At 39.3% G+C, this 23,067-nt stretch overlaps 1 protein-coding gene across 1 annotated transcript; it reads left to right on the forward strand.

Annotated features, from left to right (window-relative positions):
* The first annotated feature begins 5,836 nt into the window (after nucleotides 1–5,836).
* On the forward strand, nucleotides 5,837–10,273 carry pcdh20 (protocadherin 20). Its single transcript, XM_070963414.1, has 2 exons — nucleotides 5,837–5,973; nucleotides 6,394–10,273. The coding sequence occupies exons 1-2, from the start codon at nucleotides 5,926–5,928 to the stop codon at nucleotides 9,013–9,015; spliced, it is 2,670 nt and encodes an 889-aa protein (XP_070819515.1). The 5' UTR covers nucleotides 5,837–5,925; the 3' UTR covers nucleotides 9,016–10,273.
* The last annotated feature ends 12,794 nt before the right edge of the window (nucleotides 10,274–23,067 follow it).

Genomic DNA, 23,067 nt, shown 5'->3' on the forward strand with positions numbered 1-23,067 from the left:
AGTTGATGTCGATTCTGTGGCTGCCCGCGATACATTCCTTCTCCACCAATGCAAAAAAAATGAATAAATAAAATTTAAAAAATGGGATAATAGAGCATACATCAGCAACTTGGGGATGAGAATGCTGCAGCACCACCAGCACCCATACTTCCTGCAGCTATGGCTGCACATATCAGCAGCATTAAGAACACATCATTCAATACTACAGACTACTAAGCTTTTCCCAGTAGATGTTTCCTGTTAAGTTGAATTAGAAAATTTAACCCATGTTAGAGAAAATAGTTCCTCTGACACTGGTGGCAAACTGTGACCTCACACATTCACCTGCTTCTTTTTATTTCTAAGATTTCCAAAGAAGCATATGGGATTTGTCAGGTTTTTCTTTACCAGCTAATATAAAACCTTGCATGAACCTTAGGTTTACAATGCATAGGTAATACAAATCTGTTGTTGTCTTGACCATAAAACCCTCAGCTTCCTCTTGTACCAACCACTGGAGCAGCATGTACTGAATTTAGTTAATTATTTGAAGAGAAAAGATCTTCATCCTATTTCCTTCTGCTGTTCCCCATTTCCCTCTCATTTTCTGTAGACCACTTCAGTAATCCTGCTGCATGATCATTGGGGAAATTAATATAAATTCTGCTGCAAAAAATATTATCTAATATGAACACACTCACTGAGGCTTCCTCACTCAAATTTGTAGTGTGTGTTTGTGTATTATAAGTTTTTTGTTCATAATTATGCACCTGTTTTTGTTTTGTTTTTTTTTAATCTGAGGAGTCATTCAGACTACTGTACTTTTTCCTGCTTCTAATGGAAAATGTGTGCAGGGGTTTACAAAAAATACAACAATACACTCGTTGCAACATTGCAATTTAACGTGTTGGGTTTTACATCTCACACTACTTGTCTGTCTTCACAAGCAAGTGTTCTCATATCACTTCACAGTAACAGAAATGCAGGAGGAAAAACACGACAGTGGGTGTGATGTGTTGCTTGTGAGTAATGCCAGAGTAAAAATGGATTTTCTCTAAAGTTGATGAACCAAAATTTAGTTTTGAGTTAGGGTAGTAGACGTTGCTAAATGATTCTTTTCCATTTTCTAACCCTTCATACTCTCCTGGAAACTCCATTTTATACCTCAATTGATGTACTCAAAAACCTCAAATTGTGGTTCTGAAATAGTCACACTGTTAGCAGGCAGAAACAAGAACCTGTGGTGGGCCAATCGATAGAAACTTCATTACTGGGAAGCCTGGCTAGTAATCTCCTTGGCTGCAGCTGTGAGGGGCATACATTCTACTGCAGCACCTGTTCTCAATGATATATCCAGCCTGCACCTACAGAGGCATAAAAGGCACACTCACACCACACTGAGGTCCCACTGTCTCTTTCTCTGTCCGTCTGCCTATCAAATACAAGCTCAGAAGGTTTTCATGTTACTTTATACTCTTTCCCTGTTTCTGTTTCGCCTTCCAGATGAGCTTTCTCATATTTGTGCCAGGATGCATCTTTAGCAGCTGACAAGAGCAGAAAGGGAGAAAACTGATGGGAGAGAACAGTGGAGGAGAGAAGCAGCGGGCCAGGTGTAAGGAGGAGAAAAATGGAGAGTTCAGAAATTGTGTAGTATAATATTATGTTAGGACAGCTCCATTTTACACAGAAATTGGTTCCATGATGGCAAGCCACAGAGACATTTTTAAGCATTTTTCCTTTGTACCTTTCCCTCTTTCAGAAAATTGGGTCTCCGCAGGAAAAATGACAAATCATCTACTTATCGGCAATAAGTACTCTTAGAGGTTTTCAGCCCTGAACTCAACTCTCACATTTGTACCAATCCAGTCCGGCTGTAGAACAAAAGCCAATGAAAACAAAACTATAGATTTAGTCCTAAATTGCATTTTGGACCCTGCTAGACACACACAAACACACACACACACACACACACACACACACACACACACACACGCAAAAAGCTTTATATGTCTGGAGCAGCAATGACACACTGTTACTGCACTATACTGTACTCTATATGTGACTGACATTGATTATGTTTTGTTTTATGTTTTTTTTATGTCAGTTCAACCAGTAGATGGCAGTGACAGAGCAAGAACACCATGACTGGCCTTTTGAAGTAAACCAGTACAAACTTAACACTAAGAAAAATTCATTATATCTCTGCAGAGATGTGAAAAGGTTTAAATCTACCCTTCCCTGCCCTGCTTGGTGATGGCCACTCTGTCCCCTTGAGACTGAGGCACGCAGCTGCAGTGTGGCTGTTGCACACTAGAGTGCACCAGGCTGGAAAATGTTTTTCCAGGATAGAAATTGAAGACAGAGGATAGGTTATTTACTGTCTTACGCCCTCTCATATGAGCCCATCTTGGTGCTAAAAGTCAACACTGGGACTTTGTCGAATGAGAAATATCTATATGCAAATAGTAGACATTATGCATCCAAGTATTGCAAAGTAAAGCCCAACCATGAGGACTGTCTGCCATGGCCCACCCTCAGCTCTGACTGGCATAATGTATGAGGTCTGAATGAGATTTCTGCCCTGCTGAATAGACTCACTGAAAAGCTTGTCCTGCGCTACTCCATTAAACTGAGATCTGTGTTCAATTTGCAGCAATTATTGTTCTGTGATAAAAACAGGAAATGCAGGTTTGATTAATTAGATGTTATAAAACAAGTAGTTCTGACTGCGGTGTAATGATTTGCCAAGAGGCAGTTCTGCAGATATTTCATTTTAACACAGCAGTGATACATATTTCTGGAACTGTATAATACTATAGAAGCAGCGATTCCAGCTGGCTCAATAACAAACTAATTTTACTGGCTCCTAGTTTTGGCATTTCCAAAATTACAGTCTTAGGAGAGTTCAACATTATTTTGACTGTTTAGGTCATTTGTACTGCGTGAATGTCACATACAATATATCACACATTAGATTTTTTAAATTTAGACAACAGTGTAGCTCTCCAGTGTCCTAAGGCATTGATACAATTACGCTGATAGGCCCAAAGGGAGACCAACCAGGCAGGTTAAAAGAATGTGACACATTTGTCACTCAGTATGCTACGGCCCCAATGAATTCATGGATTTCACATGTCAGATTTTTCCTTTTCTTACATTGTTTGTCAGTGTATTTGTTCAGATTCATATGTTATTTTTGGAGAGCTACTCCAGGCACAGCATTGTCCAATTTTAAAATGTCAAATTGCCATAAATCAAATGAAAATCAACTGTCATATTAATACACAAACCATCCTGTTGAACAGAGTGCTTTTAATGACTCCACATTACACATATTCTCAAGTTTTCAAGTTACAGTATCCCCTGACACAGTACTTCTGTGTGGTCATATCCATCTTACTTAACAGCCATGGAGCTGTCGCATGGCTATCAAGATAGCTTAGCAGAACTTTGATTAAAAGAAAAGACCAAGGTTAACAGGACATCTGTTAGAAAATCTGAGCAGAGATTACCCAGCCTCATCTCACATAGACTCAATGCAGGAAATGATGAAAGTAAGAACAAAGTAATACCCCTCTTGGCCTTATTCAACCTTTGTAGTATTTTTTATTTATTTATTTATTTTATTTTTTTTGTCTGACCACCACATACTGTTACATTTGAAAATTCAAGCTTCAACAGACAAAGTTTAGTTGATATATATTGCAGAGGATATAGAAATAAAATTTGTAAAACCTATTTAAAAACCACTATATATGTACACAATATAATAATGACAGCCATGATGTTATTATTTTGTATTAACTGATTTTGGGTCAGAGGAGACATTACTTTTACTGAATGTACCCTGTACCTCAGCCTGTTGCTCATGATATCTAGACGAGTTGAGAGTTGACAGGGGATGAGAGGGAACAAATAGACACAGAGGTCACAGTATCAGGTTTACACGTAGCATCAGTGACCTATGTGTTACAGCTCCTTGTAATGCAACTGCATGGGAGTAAATAATGTAAAGCCGACAACAGCCTGTAACATATGACATGTTTGAAATGGTGTGCTGTCTGAAACATGCTCTTTCTGTGGAGAGAGGAACCCATTTGACAAATTTGCATCATGCGATCATTTCCTCTCCTCCTAAATCTGACACATTGAATGAATCAAAGCAACATCATATTTGCGTCCTGCATGGGAGCGTTTGAAAGCCCTGTAGGATTCACAGATTTTCTGCAAATATGACGCCGCAATCATTTGTCAAATGTGATGCTGTAGCATTATCACGCATTAATTAAAAAAAAAAGTAAAATAAAGGAATAAAATACTGTAGGATGCATCACTTTCAAACACAAAATATGCAGTATTTTTAATATGTATTCAAACATACTCTATCGGTTCCCACACAATCTGAAATTTGACTTGATTGGATTCAGAGAGTATTTTCCATCAGCTGCTTCTTGTTTTTTGTCTAACAAAGCTAAATATTTATAATGTTTCTGTTGTGTCATTCGGGGTAACTGCCCTTCACTGACTCCTCACTGATGATCAACAGCTGAACTCCTCAGACTCTCTGCACCTCAAGGCAGCTCTCAAATGACTCTCATTTCCCTGATCTGCTGCTTTCCCATGCTCCAAAGCCTCCCAGCCCACTGTGCCTACAGTCTGTATTTGCAGAAATATTTCTGAGCTCAAAGCTTGGACAAAAAAAAAAACTGGATACACAGTGGATTTATAGATGATCCATATTAATATATTGTCTGTCAGTGTCACTCAGATATGCTGTTTATTGAGCAAAGTGCCTCATAAAACTCTATAATCTCATCAAACAACAAAGGAAATACATGAACTTTAGGCCCCAGTATTGTCCATCCAGCAGACCTTTATAATGAGGAATGACAGCAAAGCCCCAACACACTATGAGACAAAACGAGTGTCTGTGACTGTCTCAATCTGCCCTTTTCCAGAGAACTTCAATCACTCAATTTCTCTGAGCAGTATGCTTCCAATCCCAGCAAACAGCTGGCTCGGCATTTAGAACACACAAGGATTAGGGGGTTGATTTAGTTAAAGGCTCAATCCAGAATCAGACCATAGCACCACTTATGATGCCAAGATCACCTCTCTGCTGGCTTTGTTTATGATATTTTCATGCTTTTTGTATTGATTTTCTGCATATAAAGCATATATGTAGAAGCTAAATGTGAAATTAATGTCACAGATTGGTTATGGTTGCAAAGATTCTGCACTGAGAAACAACCTCTTTTCACACACTATCTGTGTGTGTGTGTGTGTGTGTGTGTGTGTGTGTGTGTGTGTGTGTGTGTGTGTGTGTGTGTGTGTGTGTGTGTGTGTATGTATGTATGTATATCTACTCGGTATATCTACTTATCAATGAATAGTCTCGAAAATCAAAGTTAAGGGGTTGTAAGAAACATTATGCATCATCATTATATCATTATACAGCCGCTTTATTTCATTCTGTACATTTTTTTTTGTAGTGTTTTTTTAACTAATGCTGGATTAAAGTAATCTCTCAACTGTGGATATTTTACATCTTGCTTAGTCTGCCGTGTCATCATAAGCTCTGTTGGTAATCATATGCTTTCACTCTACCACAGGAATACAAGGAATGTAGTTGGTTGTTATGACATGGGCGTGTGTGTGTGTGTGTGTGCAAAGTACAGGTGTGTGTTGATGTGCTTTGATAGCATGCATGAAAAAGGACTCAAGTAGATTTCCCAGTGCCCATCAGCTCTCATTGGTTAGCATGGTGAGCTGATTTGCATATGGTGGGAGTGTCCTGAGCCAGCACTGGGATGAATGACTTGTTCAAGTCAGATAGCAATAAGGCACTCAGCAGAGATCTGCGCTGCTCAGGGCTCAAAATGTCTAGGTTACTTAAGATGTCACTCTTCCTGCTGTAAGTGGAAAGTGCTGGACGAGGACATAAACATGTTCAGCAGCAGACACACCAGCCTTAGCAAAACAGGAGGAATATGGGTAAGTTTGATCAGAATTCATTTTACAGACAGAATTCACTTTAACACAAGTACCTTTTATGATACTGTGAATACTATTTTACATTATTCAGGCAGACACATGACTAGGCCCCTCTTCTTCTATACTATACTTTTTTTATTCTCATGTTCTTCTTTATGACAAATTAACCTGTTAACTATTGACAAATCTAATTTCTTGGATTGACTGGGTAAAACGATCATCATAAAGGGATTTGAGTGTAATGATATAAGTTTTAATCATTGTTTCAGGTGTGCCAAGACCTCTGCAACAGCTAATATAACTAAATATTAATGCCCACGCTGAATAGTAATGTGTTAGGAATGCCTCATTTTGCAAATCTCATTCTATAATGCAATTCTTTGATCTAACTTTATTATGTTTAATTATCTTGTTTTTCAGGGATTGTGCATCATCTTGCTTTACACCAGCCCTCTTTCCTGTTTTGCAAATTTCAGCCAAGCAAAAGAGCTCATCTATAAGATAAAGGAGGGATTACCCAGGGGGACCTTCATAGGGGCCATTGGAGTAGACTTAAATTTGGATTTCACTGTTGTGCCCCCCTTTTTATTCAGTCTCACTCAAAAGAAGGTCAGTGAACAGTATGTGAACCTGAATAACACGACCGGGGAGCTTTACACATCTGCTGCAGAGATTGACAGGGAGACTCTCTGTCCTGATAACTCAGAGGGTCAGGGATGTATCCTTTCACTGGATGTGTTTGTTTTGCCTCAGCAGTACTTTCAGCTCGTCAAAGTAAAGATCTTTATTGAGGATGTGAATGACAACAGGCCAAAGTTCCCTGTGGATGAGATCTGCATGTCAATCCCAGAGAACACACCCATCAATGTGCGTTATGCAGTGGAGCAGTCTGCAGTTGACCCAGACCTGGGTCTCTATGGAGTGCAGACTTACTGGCTTGTTAATGACTTTGGCATGTTCACGCTGGATGTTGAGGAGAATGAGGGGGGTGAGCTGACCCCCTTCCTCATTGTGACAGAGGCTTTGGACAGAGAGACCCAGGCTGAATACATTACCGATATCATTGCAGAGGATGGTGGGACCCCTCCCCTACTCGGCGCAGCTACTTTAAAAATTGTCATCACAGATGTCAACGATAACTGCCCCAAATTCACAGAGTCACAAATTAATGTTACTCTGCATGGGAATACCACCAAAGGGGCACATTTGGCACGTCTGCATGCTTTTGACCCTGACCTTGGTGCTAATGCTCAGATCAGCTATGCTTACAGTGAACGTGTGCCAAGGGACACCAGGAGCTTGTTCCATTTGGACAGAATCACAGGGGTGATCAAGCTAGCGGGGAAAATAGACACTGGCACAGCCACATTTTACAAACTCACTATTCTGGCCAATGGACCTGGTTGTATCCCTGCTGTTGCCACCATTACTGTCAATATAATCAAAGTTGTTACAGGACCCCCTGCTGTCATACCCCGGTACATTGCACCAGAAAAGGATGGGGTGGTGACGGTAAAGGAGTCTGAGCCAGCATTTTCTCCAATAGCTTTTTTCACAGTCAAAAACATTGATATGAACCAAAGGGTGGACTGCCATTTGGAAGGGACTGGTCCCTTCAGGCTTGGCCCCTATCAGATGTTCAAAAACGAATACCTGCTGGAGACTACAGAGCCCTTGGACTATGAGAAGACACAGGAGTATGAGCTAATTGTGGTTGCTAAGAATACTCGAGAGCTTGTCATCAAGACCTTCCTCAAGGTGCAGGTATTGGATGAGAATGATAACGCACCTGTGTTTCAACAGCCTTTGGTGAAAGTATCTGTAGAGGAGAACAATTCACCAAATACCTTTCTGACCCAGCTCCAAGCCACAGACCAGGACAGTGACAGCAGAGGGGAAGTCATTTACCTCCTTGGAGGTGACGCCCCTGGGTTTTTTGCAGTGGATCGCATGACAGGCGTCCTGACAGTGACCACCTCGCTAGACCGTGAGGAGAAAGAGACATATCGGTTCATCGTGAGAGCGGTGGACCAGGGGACGCCCAGGAGGGAGTCGATTGCAACTGTGGTGGTGACTGTGCAAGACCGCAATGACAACAGTCCACGCTTCATCAATAAGGACTTCACGTTCTTTGTGCCTGAGAACTTCCCAGGGTACGGTGAGATCGGGGTCCTCTCTGTGACAGATGCTGATGCCGGGGAAAATGGTTGGGTGGCCCTTTCCATCCTCAACGGCAGCGACATCTTCATGATAGACACAGGCCGAGGGGCGCTGAGGGCCAAGACATCACTGGACCGTGAGCAACAAGGGACATATCAGCTGTGGATTGAGGCCACTGATGGTGGGGAGCCTGCGCTTTCCTGTATTGCCATGGTGACCGTGCTGTTGTTGGATGTAAATGACAATCCACCTATTGTTCTCTTCCCTCAGTCCAATCAGTCTTACATGTTAGTCCTACCCAGTACACTACCAGGAACATCTATCACAGAGGTCTACGCTGTGGATAAAGATACAGGCATGAATGCTGTGATTGCCTATAGTATCATTAAGAGGAAAGGTGGTGAGCCCGGGTCATTTGCCATTGACCCAGAAACAGGAAATATCACATTAAAGAGGGAGCTCAGCAACCGGGGCCTCTACAGCCTTCTGGTGAAGGTCAGTGATCACGGCCAGCCTGAACCGCTTTACTCAACAGTTATGGTCAACTTCTTTGTCAATGAAACAGTGAGCAATGAGAGCTACATCCAGAGTCTGCTGACCAGAGAGGCTGACATTGAGGTAGAGGAGAGGCCCTGGTACATTGGCCAGATGAGAGAGGGGCCTGAGAGGTATGAGTTATTCCCCTGTCAGCCTGTCCTCATTGCTCTTTCAGTTACTAGTCTGGGGCTGTTCTTCTTGGTTGTTACACTGACATCTTACATATGCTGTAAGAGATTCAAAAAGCACAGAAAGAAAAGATCTGAGGTGGAGATACCTTTAAAAATGAAGAATGACTCAATGCAGGTTGTGAACAGGAAGCTCAGGCAGATTTCAAACATCTGATTTTCAGTTGTCCACACACCCAAAACCACCGATGTTTACAAATGTTTACGAAACTCACTGTGAGAAGCATAGTTCTTAGATGAAGTTGCTCTTTTTACTTTTGTCAGATGATTATTATTACTGCAATCAATTGATTTGACTTACATGCTATGTGTTTCTACCATTAAAAAGAGCATACAGTACCATTCTCTATTCTACTTTTTATAATATCTATGAACCATGACACTTATCCAGATGTCAAGTGTCAGAAAACCAAAGTAAGGCATAAATAAGTATTGGCATCAAAGTAATGAGAACTTTATTGTAAAGTTATAAGAGCAACTCATTAAAGATTACAGTCTAAGATCCTATGTAAATATTGTACAAAATGTTTTACAACTTTATATATAACTTTATATACACTTTTGCATTGCATGAAATGGACAAAAGACAGTTCAAGGCACAACAGATGTTTATTCATTATTATATTTTTATAAAATGTACATCTCTTTACACTGCCCTACGCAATTACTTGGAACATTATGGAAAAGTGATTTGAAATGAAATGTTTGAAATGTTTAGCTGTATTCATAAAGTAGTTCAAAATCATTGATACAGAAACAGCTAATCAAAATTACTTTATCGAAGGCATTGTTATCCTTTTATATCTGGAGAGCTCACTGTGTCAATACACATCAAATTATTTAGCTCTATAGTAGCTATTTTCATGCTAACACACTATGCACATATGCCCTGTCAAAGCATTCTGTATGATGAGCATGACAATCCATTCCTGAAATGGAAAACAGATTAACAAAAGAGATTCTTGACTCAATGCCCACTTAGTAGTTTCTCCAGTACTTTCTCTTGTGTCTCAAATTCTTCTTTAGCTCAGTTGTCATGACATGATATGCATTGCATGATATATATTGATATGCGACAGATATACCTTTAGATGCGGTTGAAAGCTGCAGAAAAAGCTAGTAAGTGGACCTTGAGTAGAAGATTTTTCTTTTTAAAATCTTATATGTCTCAAAGTCATGGTTAGTGCCCAGATGTCCTTCTTACTGAGAAAGCTCACAGTAGTTACAGATCATGTACGTAAAACCTTTGAGCGGCATCTCAGTGTAGCAGAGTCAGACTGAATAACTTGAATTGTGTCCGAACCTCTTTGTCAGTTAACTGCTTCAAGTTACAAACATCACCCTCCTTTATACAATCGTGCAATTCTTAATGTGTCTGTGAAAACATGCTAAGTGTTTGTAAGAGAAAATCAAAGTAACTATTAAAAAGAATTTATTTTTATAATACACTGGATTTTCTTCTGTATTGTTATCACATATATACACCCACATATTGTCAAATGTGTGTGCATAAGAACTGTAAAAGAAAAGCACAATCTATTCTATCTATCACCCACAGATTGATTGACAGATTGTTCAATACACACACTAGAGAACAGCTAAATATAATTCCAAGACCTTCTGTTCTTTTTATCAATTGTGTTTGAAAGGACAGCAAAAAAAAAAAAAAGTCTAAAAAGACTCAACACACAAAAGGCAGATTTTCCATCTGTTACATATTCGCTTCATATGAATATATCTCAAATGCAGTATGGTCAAAGCAATAATGACTGAGTAACATCGGTGTATGAATAATCAAGTATATCATTAGTCAAATCGACTCAAGTTTAGATTGTCTTCAGACGAGATTAAATCTGGTGTACAAATTAAGTGCTGCATTGTACCTCAGAGCAAGAGGTAGTCATCAAAGATCAAAAGCCGGAGAGCCTGTGTTGTTGTCATCACCTGCATAGGTCAGAGCTGGTGTGGTAACACCCAGAGACACACTTATGAGTGGACTGACCTGTAGCACAGCTGCTCCTGTCTTGAACACATGAGGATAAAATCAGTTTCTTCCAAGCAATATTTCTTTAGGGGTATTGGCAATTACTGCACTCCTAGTGCAAGCGCAACTTCTGTGAAATATCACCCAAAAAAAAAGTGAAAGTGGTTTTGGCAGATCATAAAATGAACTGATAGAGCCTTCTGCTTTACAAAGCTGATGTTTCTTTGCCTTATGTTTGCTTGTGTGTTTGCAGCGAACGTTGTTTTGGCAGAAAGGATTTAGATCTCTTTGTATTCCTGTTAACTATGCACACTCCCAAGCGAGGAACTCAGTTGTATTGAATGGACTTTCAAACCTGTTCAGGTTTGGCTCTTACAAAACAGGAAAAACAAACAAACCTATTCTGAGAATGTATTCTCACGTGATGCTTCTTAAGTTACAATCAGCATTTCAGGATGGAAGCACATCATATAAGCACAGAGCACATCAGGGGCTGGAAACAGCTCAGTATAATCCTCAGTAATCACCTCTGTCCGAACTGTGCATTACACAAATAGGCTGAAAGATGATAATCATACATATGTGTGTACACTAACAACTTCCAAGACACGTAACAATATGGGTGCTTTAGTACCACTGAAATAATTTATGAAATGCATCTGCTTTCATCTGCTTTATGAAGAACAGTCGGCCATGCAATATGGTTTCCATTACCCTGAACGGGTTCAAAAGGGAATCTACTTTTCTGTGGAGCTGTTTGAGATCAATAGAACAAGTATGTTCATGCCTACCACAACGCATGTGTTTTTGTGGGCAAGAGAGAGAGAGAGAGAACAGAAGAGTGGGATGCCTCAGGTTCAGTGGACAGAAACAAGTTCAATATGTTGGTGCAGTGCAACACCCTAATGTCTTGCATTATAAAATTAATCTCTGTATGTGAAAGACACCTTTTTTTTAAGTTAATGTGAATAATTGAATCTTTTTTATTGTGCTTTCATCAAGATAAGTATTTGAGGTGTCCTTGACCAAAGGAATTTTAGCCAAAATTGTTCTGAATGTTGGCCCTCGTGTAGCACCTCGACTCAGTCATACACATGATCATTTTGAACAAGGCATCTGGATATTTTTGCTGTGACTTCACTGTGCAGGAAGCTATCCAGAAAACCTCCTAGTAAAATAGCGCACAAGCATTTAAAACATTTTTTTGCTACTGTCGGAACAGGTTCAACTTTTGCACTCTTGGCAAGTCAGGTACTATGTCATGACCTGCCCTCCCTATTTATTAAGCAGAATCAATATCAATCAACATCTGCTGCTCATGCAATGGATGTTTGCAGCCAAGTGATACAAAATTTGGTGGTTTCTGCACAATTTAACTTTTTTTTAACACTGAGTAAACAATTACAGCACATGATTAATTGTAGTAATAATAGTGGAGGTTGGATTTCACTGTATCACCTTTCTCTTTCGCCCAGTCCAACTGTTTCAATTAGTCATTTTCCCTCAGCATGTTGAGACAGGAAACACGTCATACAAGCCCGTAAGGCCTATCATGGCTTAAACCCAACCGTTATGGTGATAGAGTATGCTCCCAAGTGCAATAACAAACACTAGTTCTGGTCAATAAAGGGTAAGGTTCGATTATGACATCACACTTCCTTGCATTAACAATAAATTCTTAATCTTAAATTCAACAAAGAAATAACATGGTTTACAAGCACTCTGAAGTTATTTGGGCCCTTGGTTACAAATTTAAGTAGCTGCAATTATGGTTACACTTTAAAGAGTTTGTATATTTTGATACTCATGGGGGGACAAAATGACAGAAATACCTTCTGTTACTATACATCTTCTGTCTCTATCCAGTGTTCTGTTGTGATGTAACCTGCAGCAACACCACAAACTGCACCTGCAACTGCAGCTCTTTGACACGATACTTGAGATAAATGTTAGCGCAAGCATGCTAACGTGCTAATGTTAACATGCTGATGTTTAGTAGGTATGGTGAGTATGTTTACCATTTTAGATTAGCGTATTAGCATTGCAACATTTGCCAAGTACAGCTGAGGCTGAACCATTCGTGTCTTTACCAAATGTTGTGCCAATCCATGCAGTAGATGTTACGATACTTCACAGAATACGTAAGAAAAGTCAGGTGATCACCACAGACTATTTAAAACATGGATGCGTTCTTTGTGACATCACCAATAGGTTTGACAGTGACAGTGGCTGTACAGCCACTGTCACTGTGAAAGCCTATGGTCTATGTATGGTATATGTATATATAGGAAAATCTGATTTGACTGCTGAAATACAAAACTGCTGCTTGTGTCAGCAGCCCCAGCAGTCTGTCCTGCTGCCAGTAAGACAAGATCCTGCTGTACAGTGTCAAACAGTTTCATATATTCCTCTGTCCAACCTGATCCTCCATATGACCTTTAACCCTAACGTTAAATGTTTTTAACCTTCAACAGTTTCATCTAGATATCCCTGTCTAATTACTTGAATGCTGCTCTGAGATTTACATGGCTGGAAACAGCTGGAAAGGGGGTCACACAGACAGACACTGGACTACTTTTCTGCATGACTGATCACCTCCTGATGCAGTAATCCTACTGACATCTTCAGACAAGGGCAGAATGGACAGTAGAGGGGTGACTCGGCTTAAATCAGGTTCTTGAACTCTTTGTGACCCCGACCCCAGGGATTAGTGTTCTATATTTCATACTATATGCTGTTAAGATGACATCATACATGTAGAGACTGGCTTCCAAATAAGTTTTTTCTTTAGCTTGCAAATGCTTTTCTACTTATTCAAGATACAGAGAGACTAAACAGACTCAGCTCAATCATTGCCCCTCCAGGAAAGTCTATCTGAAATTACATTAAATTCTTAATGGTGTAGACAGCAAGTAATTACCATCAGTCACAGCCTGATCCCATTTCCAGATTGGCTTTATTGTAATGTCCCTGCCTTGAAATCAAACAAATAAAGACACAATGAGAGGCCCAGGTTGGGTTACAGTGGCCTGCTGAATAGGAGAGGCTACATTTCCCAAGTTATGACATCAAATACGACCCCCCCACCCCCCACTCACACACACACACACACACACACACACGCACACACACACACACACACACACACACTTTGTTTGCCATCTTCAATAATGCATCTCCATATTCACTCATTGAAAATCACTGCCTTTGATCTAAAACATCTTTCATTTGCTGTGATGCAACAAAACATAATCCACTCACACTCTTTTGATCCTGCTGTGGATTACGTTACTAATTTGCTTTATTCCTTGGTCTCTATTTTTCTCTCAGTTTCATCCAGTTTCATCTCAGAAAAACACATAGGCGCTTCCAGGGAATTAACTTCAGCAACATACTTCTTAGTAACTTATTTTTCCCCTCAACTGCTCACAATTTAATGCCATCATGTCCTACGACTGTATTTATCCATCCATACCAACCCTGAGGCAGTTCTTTTGGACAATGATGTTTCAAAAATTTCTCTTCCAGCAACTATTATGCTTTGAGATTACAGTTCCTGACATAATCAATGTATACACAGAAACTATGTCAGCTGTGGACAAAATTAAATTGTGACTGTGGCACACACTGAAACACTGAAGCAGCAGAAGAAGACGTTTATCTAACCTGTAACAAAAACTGTAATTCAGCATTACTCTGATCAAGAAAAATGTTTGTGAGCAGTGTGTGAGTAGTTCTTCTTCCATTTTGAACATTTCACTAGTGCATGAATGCAATTGCTATCATGTGACTAAGAAAGATTTTATTTTAATCTCAATTCCAGTGTTCATTTCTGTGACAAATTATTTATTACAAAATTGTTTGTTTGTGTTCATTTGTGTACAATGATCTATTGAAAAATACTTCTAAAATACAAAACTGGAGGACAGGTTGTCAGGAAGGCTTCCTTGTTTTGAACAGTGCTGTTGTTCTTTCACAGACATGGAATGCTGCAAATGTGGAATGCTGCTCTTCACTTGGCATCATTTTGGGTGTGTAATTGACTGGTCATTGGCCTATAATTAGTTAGTCAGAGTTGAAATGGCAGTGACCTTTGTGTAGCATTGAACAATAGAAGAACTATTCCAGGAAAAACTTGTTTTGGCTGGATTTTTAATTGTAAAAAATTCCAAGCAAGATTTAACAAATGAATGTGCAGCACTTTTCTTTTTTTTTTTGCCACGACACAATATAGAACAACCAGAGCTGGTGAACAAGTTTAACAGGATAATGTGATGTTGCGTCTGCATGGTTTGTGTTAATGGGAGCTCAGCAACAGGTGAGTTTTCACAAATAAGTTTAAAATTAGCAATGATATTATGTTACACCTTTTAGTGTGTTGTATGTGAAATTAAACTGTTTGCTGGTATCACTTGAATTAACACCTCTCTCTCTCTCTCTCTCTCTCTCTCTCTCTCTCTCTCTCTCTCTCTCTCTCTCGCTCTCTCTCTCTCTCTCTTTACGCCTAAAACACTCACACTCGCAATAAAGACCTTGTCCTGTCATTTATGGGGTTGTTGTGTTGAATCTGTCACAAGTACATTGATCTCACTCTTCACACTTTAGCAAGAATGATTACAGCAACCAATAACTTTCATCATACAACCCCCATTCCACTGAAGCTGGGACACTGTTAAAGATGAATAAAACTCAATGTAATAATCTGCTAACCTTTTTTGACATATACACAATTGAAGACAGTACAAAGACAATATATTTAACGTTTTACCTTATCAGCTTTATTGACTGAACTTTGTATGTGAATGCTTCCTCTGAACATCAGGCCAGCAACACATTTCAAACAAGTTGGGACGGGGGCAACAAAAGACTGGGAAAGCTCATAAAACACCTGTTTGAAAAGAGGTTGGTAACAGGTGATAGTATCATGACTGGGTATGAAAGCAGCATCCTCAAAAGGCTCAGCCATTCACAGGCAAGGATGGAGCGAGGTTCGCCACTTTGTGAACACATGATTGTACGTAGCAGGATTGGTTTGTCTGGAATAATTCATAGAGGTGAAGGAAAACCTGTTGTGGAAACTCAATGATAGCAAGTGTCTGTGTGCTTTGGCCTTCAATGATGGACATTAAGTACCACTCAGAGCTGAACCTCAAGCTCCAGTCAGCTTTTCAGCTCTCTGCTTTCAAATGGGAAATTAGAGCTTTAACAAGTGCATCTGTAAAGAGGAAACACTAAATTTTCCTATTCTTCAAGAATAAAAGTCTGCTGTGACACCTGAATATGTTGGTCAGTGTCTAAAAACTCCTTTGGGCATTTGGTGAGAGGGTTAAGGACATGAAAAGTAATTAAAAGGAATTTTACATATTTGCTACAAAGTTTAATAGCTGACTACAAGTCTCACTGGAACATCAGTATTTGTGTTTTCAAAGAGGGTCTGGATGTATAGACCACTGACTCCCCCTCCACTTTCTCTTCTTTACTCAACTGACTCTATTTCCCTGTTGGCTCTCTCCAGGCAGAACACAGCTACTTGGGCTCTCAGCAGAACTGGTAAAGGAAAGCCTAATGATCATTTTCAGACTGTGATAAGTAATTTCAGTAGTTTTAAAGCCATGTTTTATGGCTATGCAAATGGATCCACAGATCCTAAGATGCCCTTTATCAACAGGCGAGGAGGCACAACTGACCTAAATTTCAGTTCACATATTTTTATGTAATTTGTCTTGTTTGTTTGTTTGTTTGTTTGTTTGTTTCATACACACCTCAGATGTTCAGAACTACCAGTGTAGTGGTTTCATTGTGTACAGAAACTACTGTGAGATTATGGGTGTAACTATCAACGTGACTCTAATCCTAGTGTACCTGTCATGCACTTTGCTTTCATATTTCCTCAGTTATTCATTATGTACACCTCTCTGACTGTCAAGATGGCAAACTCTGTATGTTGATGGAATCAGTTATTACTTGTGGGGTGTCTAGTCTCTGTAGCTTTCAACAATCTTAGGTTCTGCCATCAGCTTTAAGAGACTTGATATGATGAAAAGTTTAAAATATCCTGTCAAAAATCTGCAAAACACATATGCAATGTCTGTGAATGTAGGTATTTGAAAGTACTTCTCAGACTGTTCTTAATATTCCTGTGTCATAATTTTGAACATTTCCCCTATTAATTACTTAACAGTTTTCATCATGCTGTACATCCCTGTAAGAAAATACAAGAAAACAAGGATTAAAGCAGACTATGATGTTGGTACTCATTCAAAGTAATAGTGAATAAGTGTTGAAGGTGTATGTAGTATTGCCCAAGTAAAGTGTTCCCTCTTCCACTCCTGGAAAAGAAGTAAAAAAGGCTTAAAAGGGAGGTGCCCTATATGGTCTGACTGTCTGGCTGTCTGGCCGAGCTGTTGCATCAGACTGAGTTAATGAAGTGCCAGATGAGCGCTCCTTGTTAATATCAGCCACTCATGCATTTCAGGAAGCCATTCCTTCTGTCAAGGGGAACTAAGTCTGCTAACCTAATTTGGTGAAGAAATTGTACAACAGTTTTTCAGGAGAAAAAAATGTGTCTCATCATTTCTCTCATTTGCCCCTTTTGATTGATGCTGATCACTGATCTGCCGCATCGTAATTGAAAAGGCATGCCGTGTTAGGAAGTGGGTAGGGCATGGGCTGAATTATGCATTTACCACACAAACACATAGTCTGTGGTATACATCCTGCCACTGGGCTAATTTGATATAATTTCAGTGGGTACAAAGGCTGTGAGAGTTGTTGGTAAGATAGAAAATTCACCCAAGTGAAGAGGGGCTAACACGTACTACAGACTGGATGGCAATAACAGGGCAATGGAAAAAGGAAAAGGAGAGAACACATTAATCCCAGAGCACTCTGCTCATGGTTTCAAAACTGACAGCCGTAGGCAAAGAAACTGAGGAACAAAAACACAAAAAAAATGCAGGTAGAGACAGAAATACAAGTGGCGAGGCAGGGAGGTATAGTGGGAAGGTTGATTAAAGGACAGAGAGACAGATATGAACAGGTGGGCAGGGAGATAAGTGCTCATGACGTGGCTCGTTTGGTCTCAGGTTTTCCTATTAGCAAGGGCCAATGCTCATCTGCCATATGGCACTAGTTCAGCCACCTCTATGCTCACTCATGGAGTTGAAAGTGTTGTACATAAGGGTTTGTTTCATCTTTGTTTCTCATTTAAACAGAACTAAGTGTCAAACAGAACCCTCGCTTGTGATTTTACTTTTTTTTTGGAGCGGTTTCTCATCAAATCCCTGTGTTAATACTCAAACTACGTTCTTTTCTGCACAGTTACAAGCTCTTTGATTCAGTGGTTTGTCTGCATGCATGCTCAAAATTGGGGCAATTACTTACTGTTTGGAATCCCAGAGCTGGCAACTAAAATCTGGAGGCAGGAAACTGAGTGAATGACTTTTTTCTCCTGAGCAACTGCAAACACATTTATTAGTTTGAAGTAGTGGTAATACTCGTGACTGTGTATTGACGTTGCATGCTTTGTATGCCAAACCATCCACCCCAAGCTCCTCCCTAACCCTTTTGTGGCAATATATAACAAGTTGACGTGACTTGAGCCTTGGCTACTGAGAGAGAACAATAATTTCTCAGGCCACAGCAAAAGCTGGTTGTCAGGGAGCCTCGCCTCATTCCCAAAGAGTCAAATATAGACGCTTTGTCGTGCCCCTCTGCATCTCATGCAAACTCACAAGGTACCCTTGAGTGTCTGCACTTTCAACTAACTACAATGTAAAGCCATCTGCAATACTAGACACTCGGAGCAAGGTGATTTAGTATAAAGAAGAAAGAAAGTCTGCAAATAGAGGAAGGTGGGTGGATGGCAGGATATATCGATCGATTGTCTCCTAAACCTAAAAAAGTAGTGTAATGTTTAAATCTTACCAAAGCGTGATTAATTTACAGCATTAACCATATGCCAGAAAAAGCTTTCTGGCAGGAAGGCTTTGTGCATCGCTGAAATGAATATGACAGATGGCCAGAGCTATTGTTCTGGGTGTCTAACATTGGGTTAACAATGGAGTTATCTGAAAGCCCTGTGCATCTCATACAGACGCCACAGGGGCATGACAAAGCATCAGTAGTTGAAGAAGGGGTCGTGTCAGGACAACGTAAACATTAGTTATTTTAAGTATTAAATGCAACTACCAGCAATGTTGTTTCTCAAGTGAGGACAGTCTCACAGCAACTCTTTCTCATTAACATTATCTTCCAAATACTCAAAATACTCAATACAGCCATCATTTACATTATATTCAAGTGTGACAGTGGCGCGTGACAATGATAACAGTTGGCCTCTATGGAGAGCAATCATGGACACGGGTAGGTAAAAATCAATGCAAATGCTGTGGAGCAGTCTGTGGCATTACGACACATCACCTGCTGCAGCAAGCATCAAATGAAGTGGCCAAGAGAGTCGTGATATTTGTGTGCTTGTGCAGCATAATGCCACAAACAAAGTGCTCATGTGAAAATGAAATATTATTTTATATTTTAAGCAGTCTAGCCATTTTTTTCTGATATAATGCAAAACAGCCTTATTATTTTTGGATACATGTACCTCTGTCCCTCTACAAATATCTGTAATACATACACCATATGTGGTATTATATGTTTGATTCATTACTGGTGTTTTACCATGTACAAATGCATTGTAACCAGCTCCCATTTTTTCAGATTAACAAGCTTGATTTCATGCAGTCTGACATCTTGACTTTAAATAAAACTATATTTATTGGGTCATTATGTTTCTCTGAGTTTAAATACCTCATCATCTGCATGGTTTCAGTTTCAGTTAAATTACTCAGCTGTGATGTTGGAAATTCAAGCCCTGGTTTCTTAGATGCTGATTATATTGCATGTGAGAAGACCTTAGGTAACAAAAGACAAAAGGTATTCACAACAGTAGGAAGATACAAGCACTGACTGCAGTTAATATAGACTTTTTAACCCCTGAAGTTGAACACAGTAAGGAGACAAACAAAGCAACGTAACTGTACTTCATTTCAATATATCATACTGTTGAAGATCATTAGCAAATAAAGCATTCTTATCGCGCATCACCTCATTTTTCACCGGTAACTAAAGGCAAAATGTGAGTATGCGAGTGGCATTGCACTCATTTTCATCTTGTATGTCTGCCTTGGCAATTTTACACATCTCTGATTAGCAAAGAGTGCCAAGTTACACTTGAGCAGACATGAGTATAAATACATGCAAGAGAGCTGAAGGACACCAAACAGATTTAAGCTTTGCTGTTGCTTTCACAGCTGGATGCTCTGCCAGATTGGATTAGATGAAAAGAAATGTGTGTCAATAGCTCATAAAGCCATTTGGATATAGCAACTACTCTCGTGCATCAAATGTAGAGGTATTGCTTTGGATAGTTTAACTAAATGCTGTCAGTGTTGGTGATAAGAAAATGTTAGAGATGTCAGTTACTTTCATTCACCTGTATGCTTTTGCCCCGCTGAAAATGCCTCATATTTGAGAATTTGATATACTATATAATATTTGAATAATGATTATGCTTCTGCACTTATTGTGTAGCGGATGATGCCAAAAAATATTTTCATCTGCAATATGTGATTGTTAGCCTTTATAATTGCTGTACTTTTTCATTCTAAATGTCATAATTCTCCTATATTTGTTTTTTTTTTCTCCTATCCTCTGCCCTCCAGAGAAAACTATGACCTTCACCAAATGTTTCACAATTATACTGTAAAATCCATATATCCAGACACATGAAGGAATAATCTTCCATGATATGTAAGCCTCTTAGGGGAAGAGAAGCCTTATGGCACTCATCATCTGTGTTGATCATGGGCGTGTGGCTGCAATGCAAATCTCTATTGTCCACAGGTTAATCTTGGGATTTGAGGAATTTAAGGCACTTCATTGGACAAATTTTGTTACGATAAGCATAGATGACACATCTGACCCTAATTTGGTGAGTGTGCATGGCAGAGCATTTATATTTGTGTGTATTTCTTGTGGTGCACAGAGTTTTGTTTGTTTTTTTGTTTTTTTTACATCTGGAACCATTATGTTTTTAGGTGACACACATGGGAGGAGGAATCAGGGGGGAATATTGAATTTTTAGTTGTCATGTTGTTATACTCTGTACCATGTAACTGATGAGACTGCCTCTATTCTCAATTCCTAACTCAGATTTCTCTCAAGTAGGTCCATAACACCATAAAAGTCACTTTAATGAACGTTATGTTAACAGAAAATTGAAACACTATGCAATGTAGTATTAAATGTAATGCAAATACAACACAACAGCCCTCAATTTCTTGCAGGGCCGCTCTTTCCTTCAAAGGTCGACTTTTGAGAATACTCCTTTGCTTCTTTGTCTGAACTGTATTTTTATGCATTACATATTGAATTATACTGGAAGGTGTTTGTAATATTTTGTCAGCCCCTTCACCTAATACAGAAAACATATTAGAAATATGAACCAGAAATGAAAGGCCATTGGGAACAAAGCTTTTGCAGTTCCCTATTCAGGGTCTGGAATAGCTTTGTGGACTGTTTTAAAGTATCTGAAATCCTATTTGTAAAGACAGGGCTTTTATTGATGCTGTGGTGTTTCTTTATTGACTGAAGTATGTCTGTGTCATTTATTTTGCTTTATTGACTTGTGAAGCACTTTTGACTCCACAAAGGTAATACACAAAAAACTTAACCACAACACATATAAATCTTGATTGATTGATTGATTGATTGATTGATTGATTGATTGATTGATTGATTGATTGATTGATTGATTGATTGATCGATTGATCGATTATTCTCCTTAGATTTATTAAAGAATTCTGAGGCCATGACACACTGTAAATTAAATAAGAAGGGGCATGACATCCCTTCACTGTCAGGAGGATCATAGAATTTGGACTTATTGTTTTTAAGTTGATATGGATTACTGTTACAGCCTATAACCTGAATTGAAAGTTCTTCCTGCAAAGGAATCCTTTAAATTCACTAAGCACTCCTCAAAGATGAGCTAAAATAATAACACAGATGAAGTGCAGGTCGAGGACTATTTCTAAGAAAGGAATGAACAAGCCAAACAGTCCCCTTGCCCTCTGGGTCAAAGAGAGATCTGTGCTTCACAATTCACTACCTCCATAACATGCAGTAAATGCCTAATTAGGAGAGTCAAGGAACCAGAGACTAAAGACATAACACAAAGCCAGTTTTATCATACTGGCAGTAGAGTCTTTCTTTCTTTTTCTGTAACACAGTAACAGTTTTTTTTTTTTTTTATCTCTTCATATTAAAGTCCAGTGCCAAAGGCAATTGGGTAAGAGTGAGGTAACATTAATTTATTTTAAGCTTATGTTAAGATAGGATAGGGATTTAAAAAATGTAATCAAATTGCAGTGATTACTTTTTGGGGACTGTTAGCCTAAAGTTTTGTTATATTATGATGCATTAATGTCATAATGCAACAACAAAGAGAACAAACAGAAGTGAAAATCATCCTTTCTTACCCCTAGCATTTACAAATGAGCAATTAAATACTCATTTTGAGAGATGAGACACTAAGATCCCCAACTCCAAACACATTGCCCTGCAGCAATAAACCAAATCTATTGAAAAAAAACATTCTCCCTCAACTTCTGACACCAGACTGAACATCTCTGTGCTACAAAAATAATGTGGCTCCAGATACCTTTGATCTGCAAATGCAGCCACAGACAAGTCAATCATGTCTTGTCTGATGTTAGCACTGTGTTCACCGGGACCATCCAGATGTTCAGGATGGCTGGTCTACTCAACTCTTTAAAGAGTATTTATGTCTTTTTCTGATGAATCATAGTCAGGACTGCAGACAGCTTAACCATCTCTACTGGCCACAGATAGTGTGAGCAGCCGGCCAAAGTATGACCCCAACACATCAAAGAAGCTGTGTGGAAAGATGCATCACTGCAGTTGCTTGTACCTGTGGATCAGTTTCATCTGGTTATAGCTGGCTTCACAGTCCACTTCAGCAAAAGAGAAAAAACCTACAAAATCTTGATGACCACAGTGTGAGTAGTTTTATTTTGAAAATGTTTAGGTTCAGTGACGTACAGATGGCTTAATTAAAATACGATACTGCAGGTCTTGTGTGTAAGAGACCAAAAGAAAAAAAGCAGCCACACTCGCTGGACTCTGTAGTTCTTCTTCATGTAG

Source organism: Chaetodon trifascialis, chromosome 1 (assembly GCF_039877785.1).
Source record: "Chaetodon trifascialis isolate fChaTrf1 chromosome 1, fChaTrf1.hap1, whole genome shotgun sequence".
Lineage (NCBI taxonomy): Eukaryota > Metazoa > Chordata > Actinopteri > Chaetodontiformes > Chaetodontidae > Chaetodon > Chaetodon trifascialis.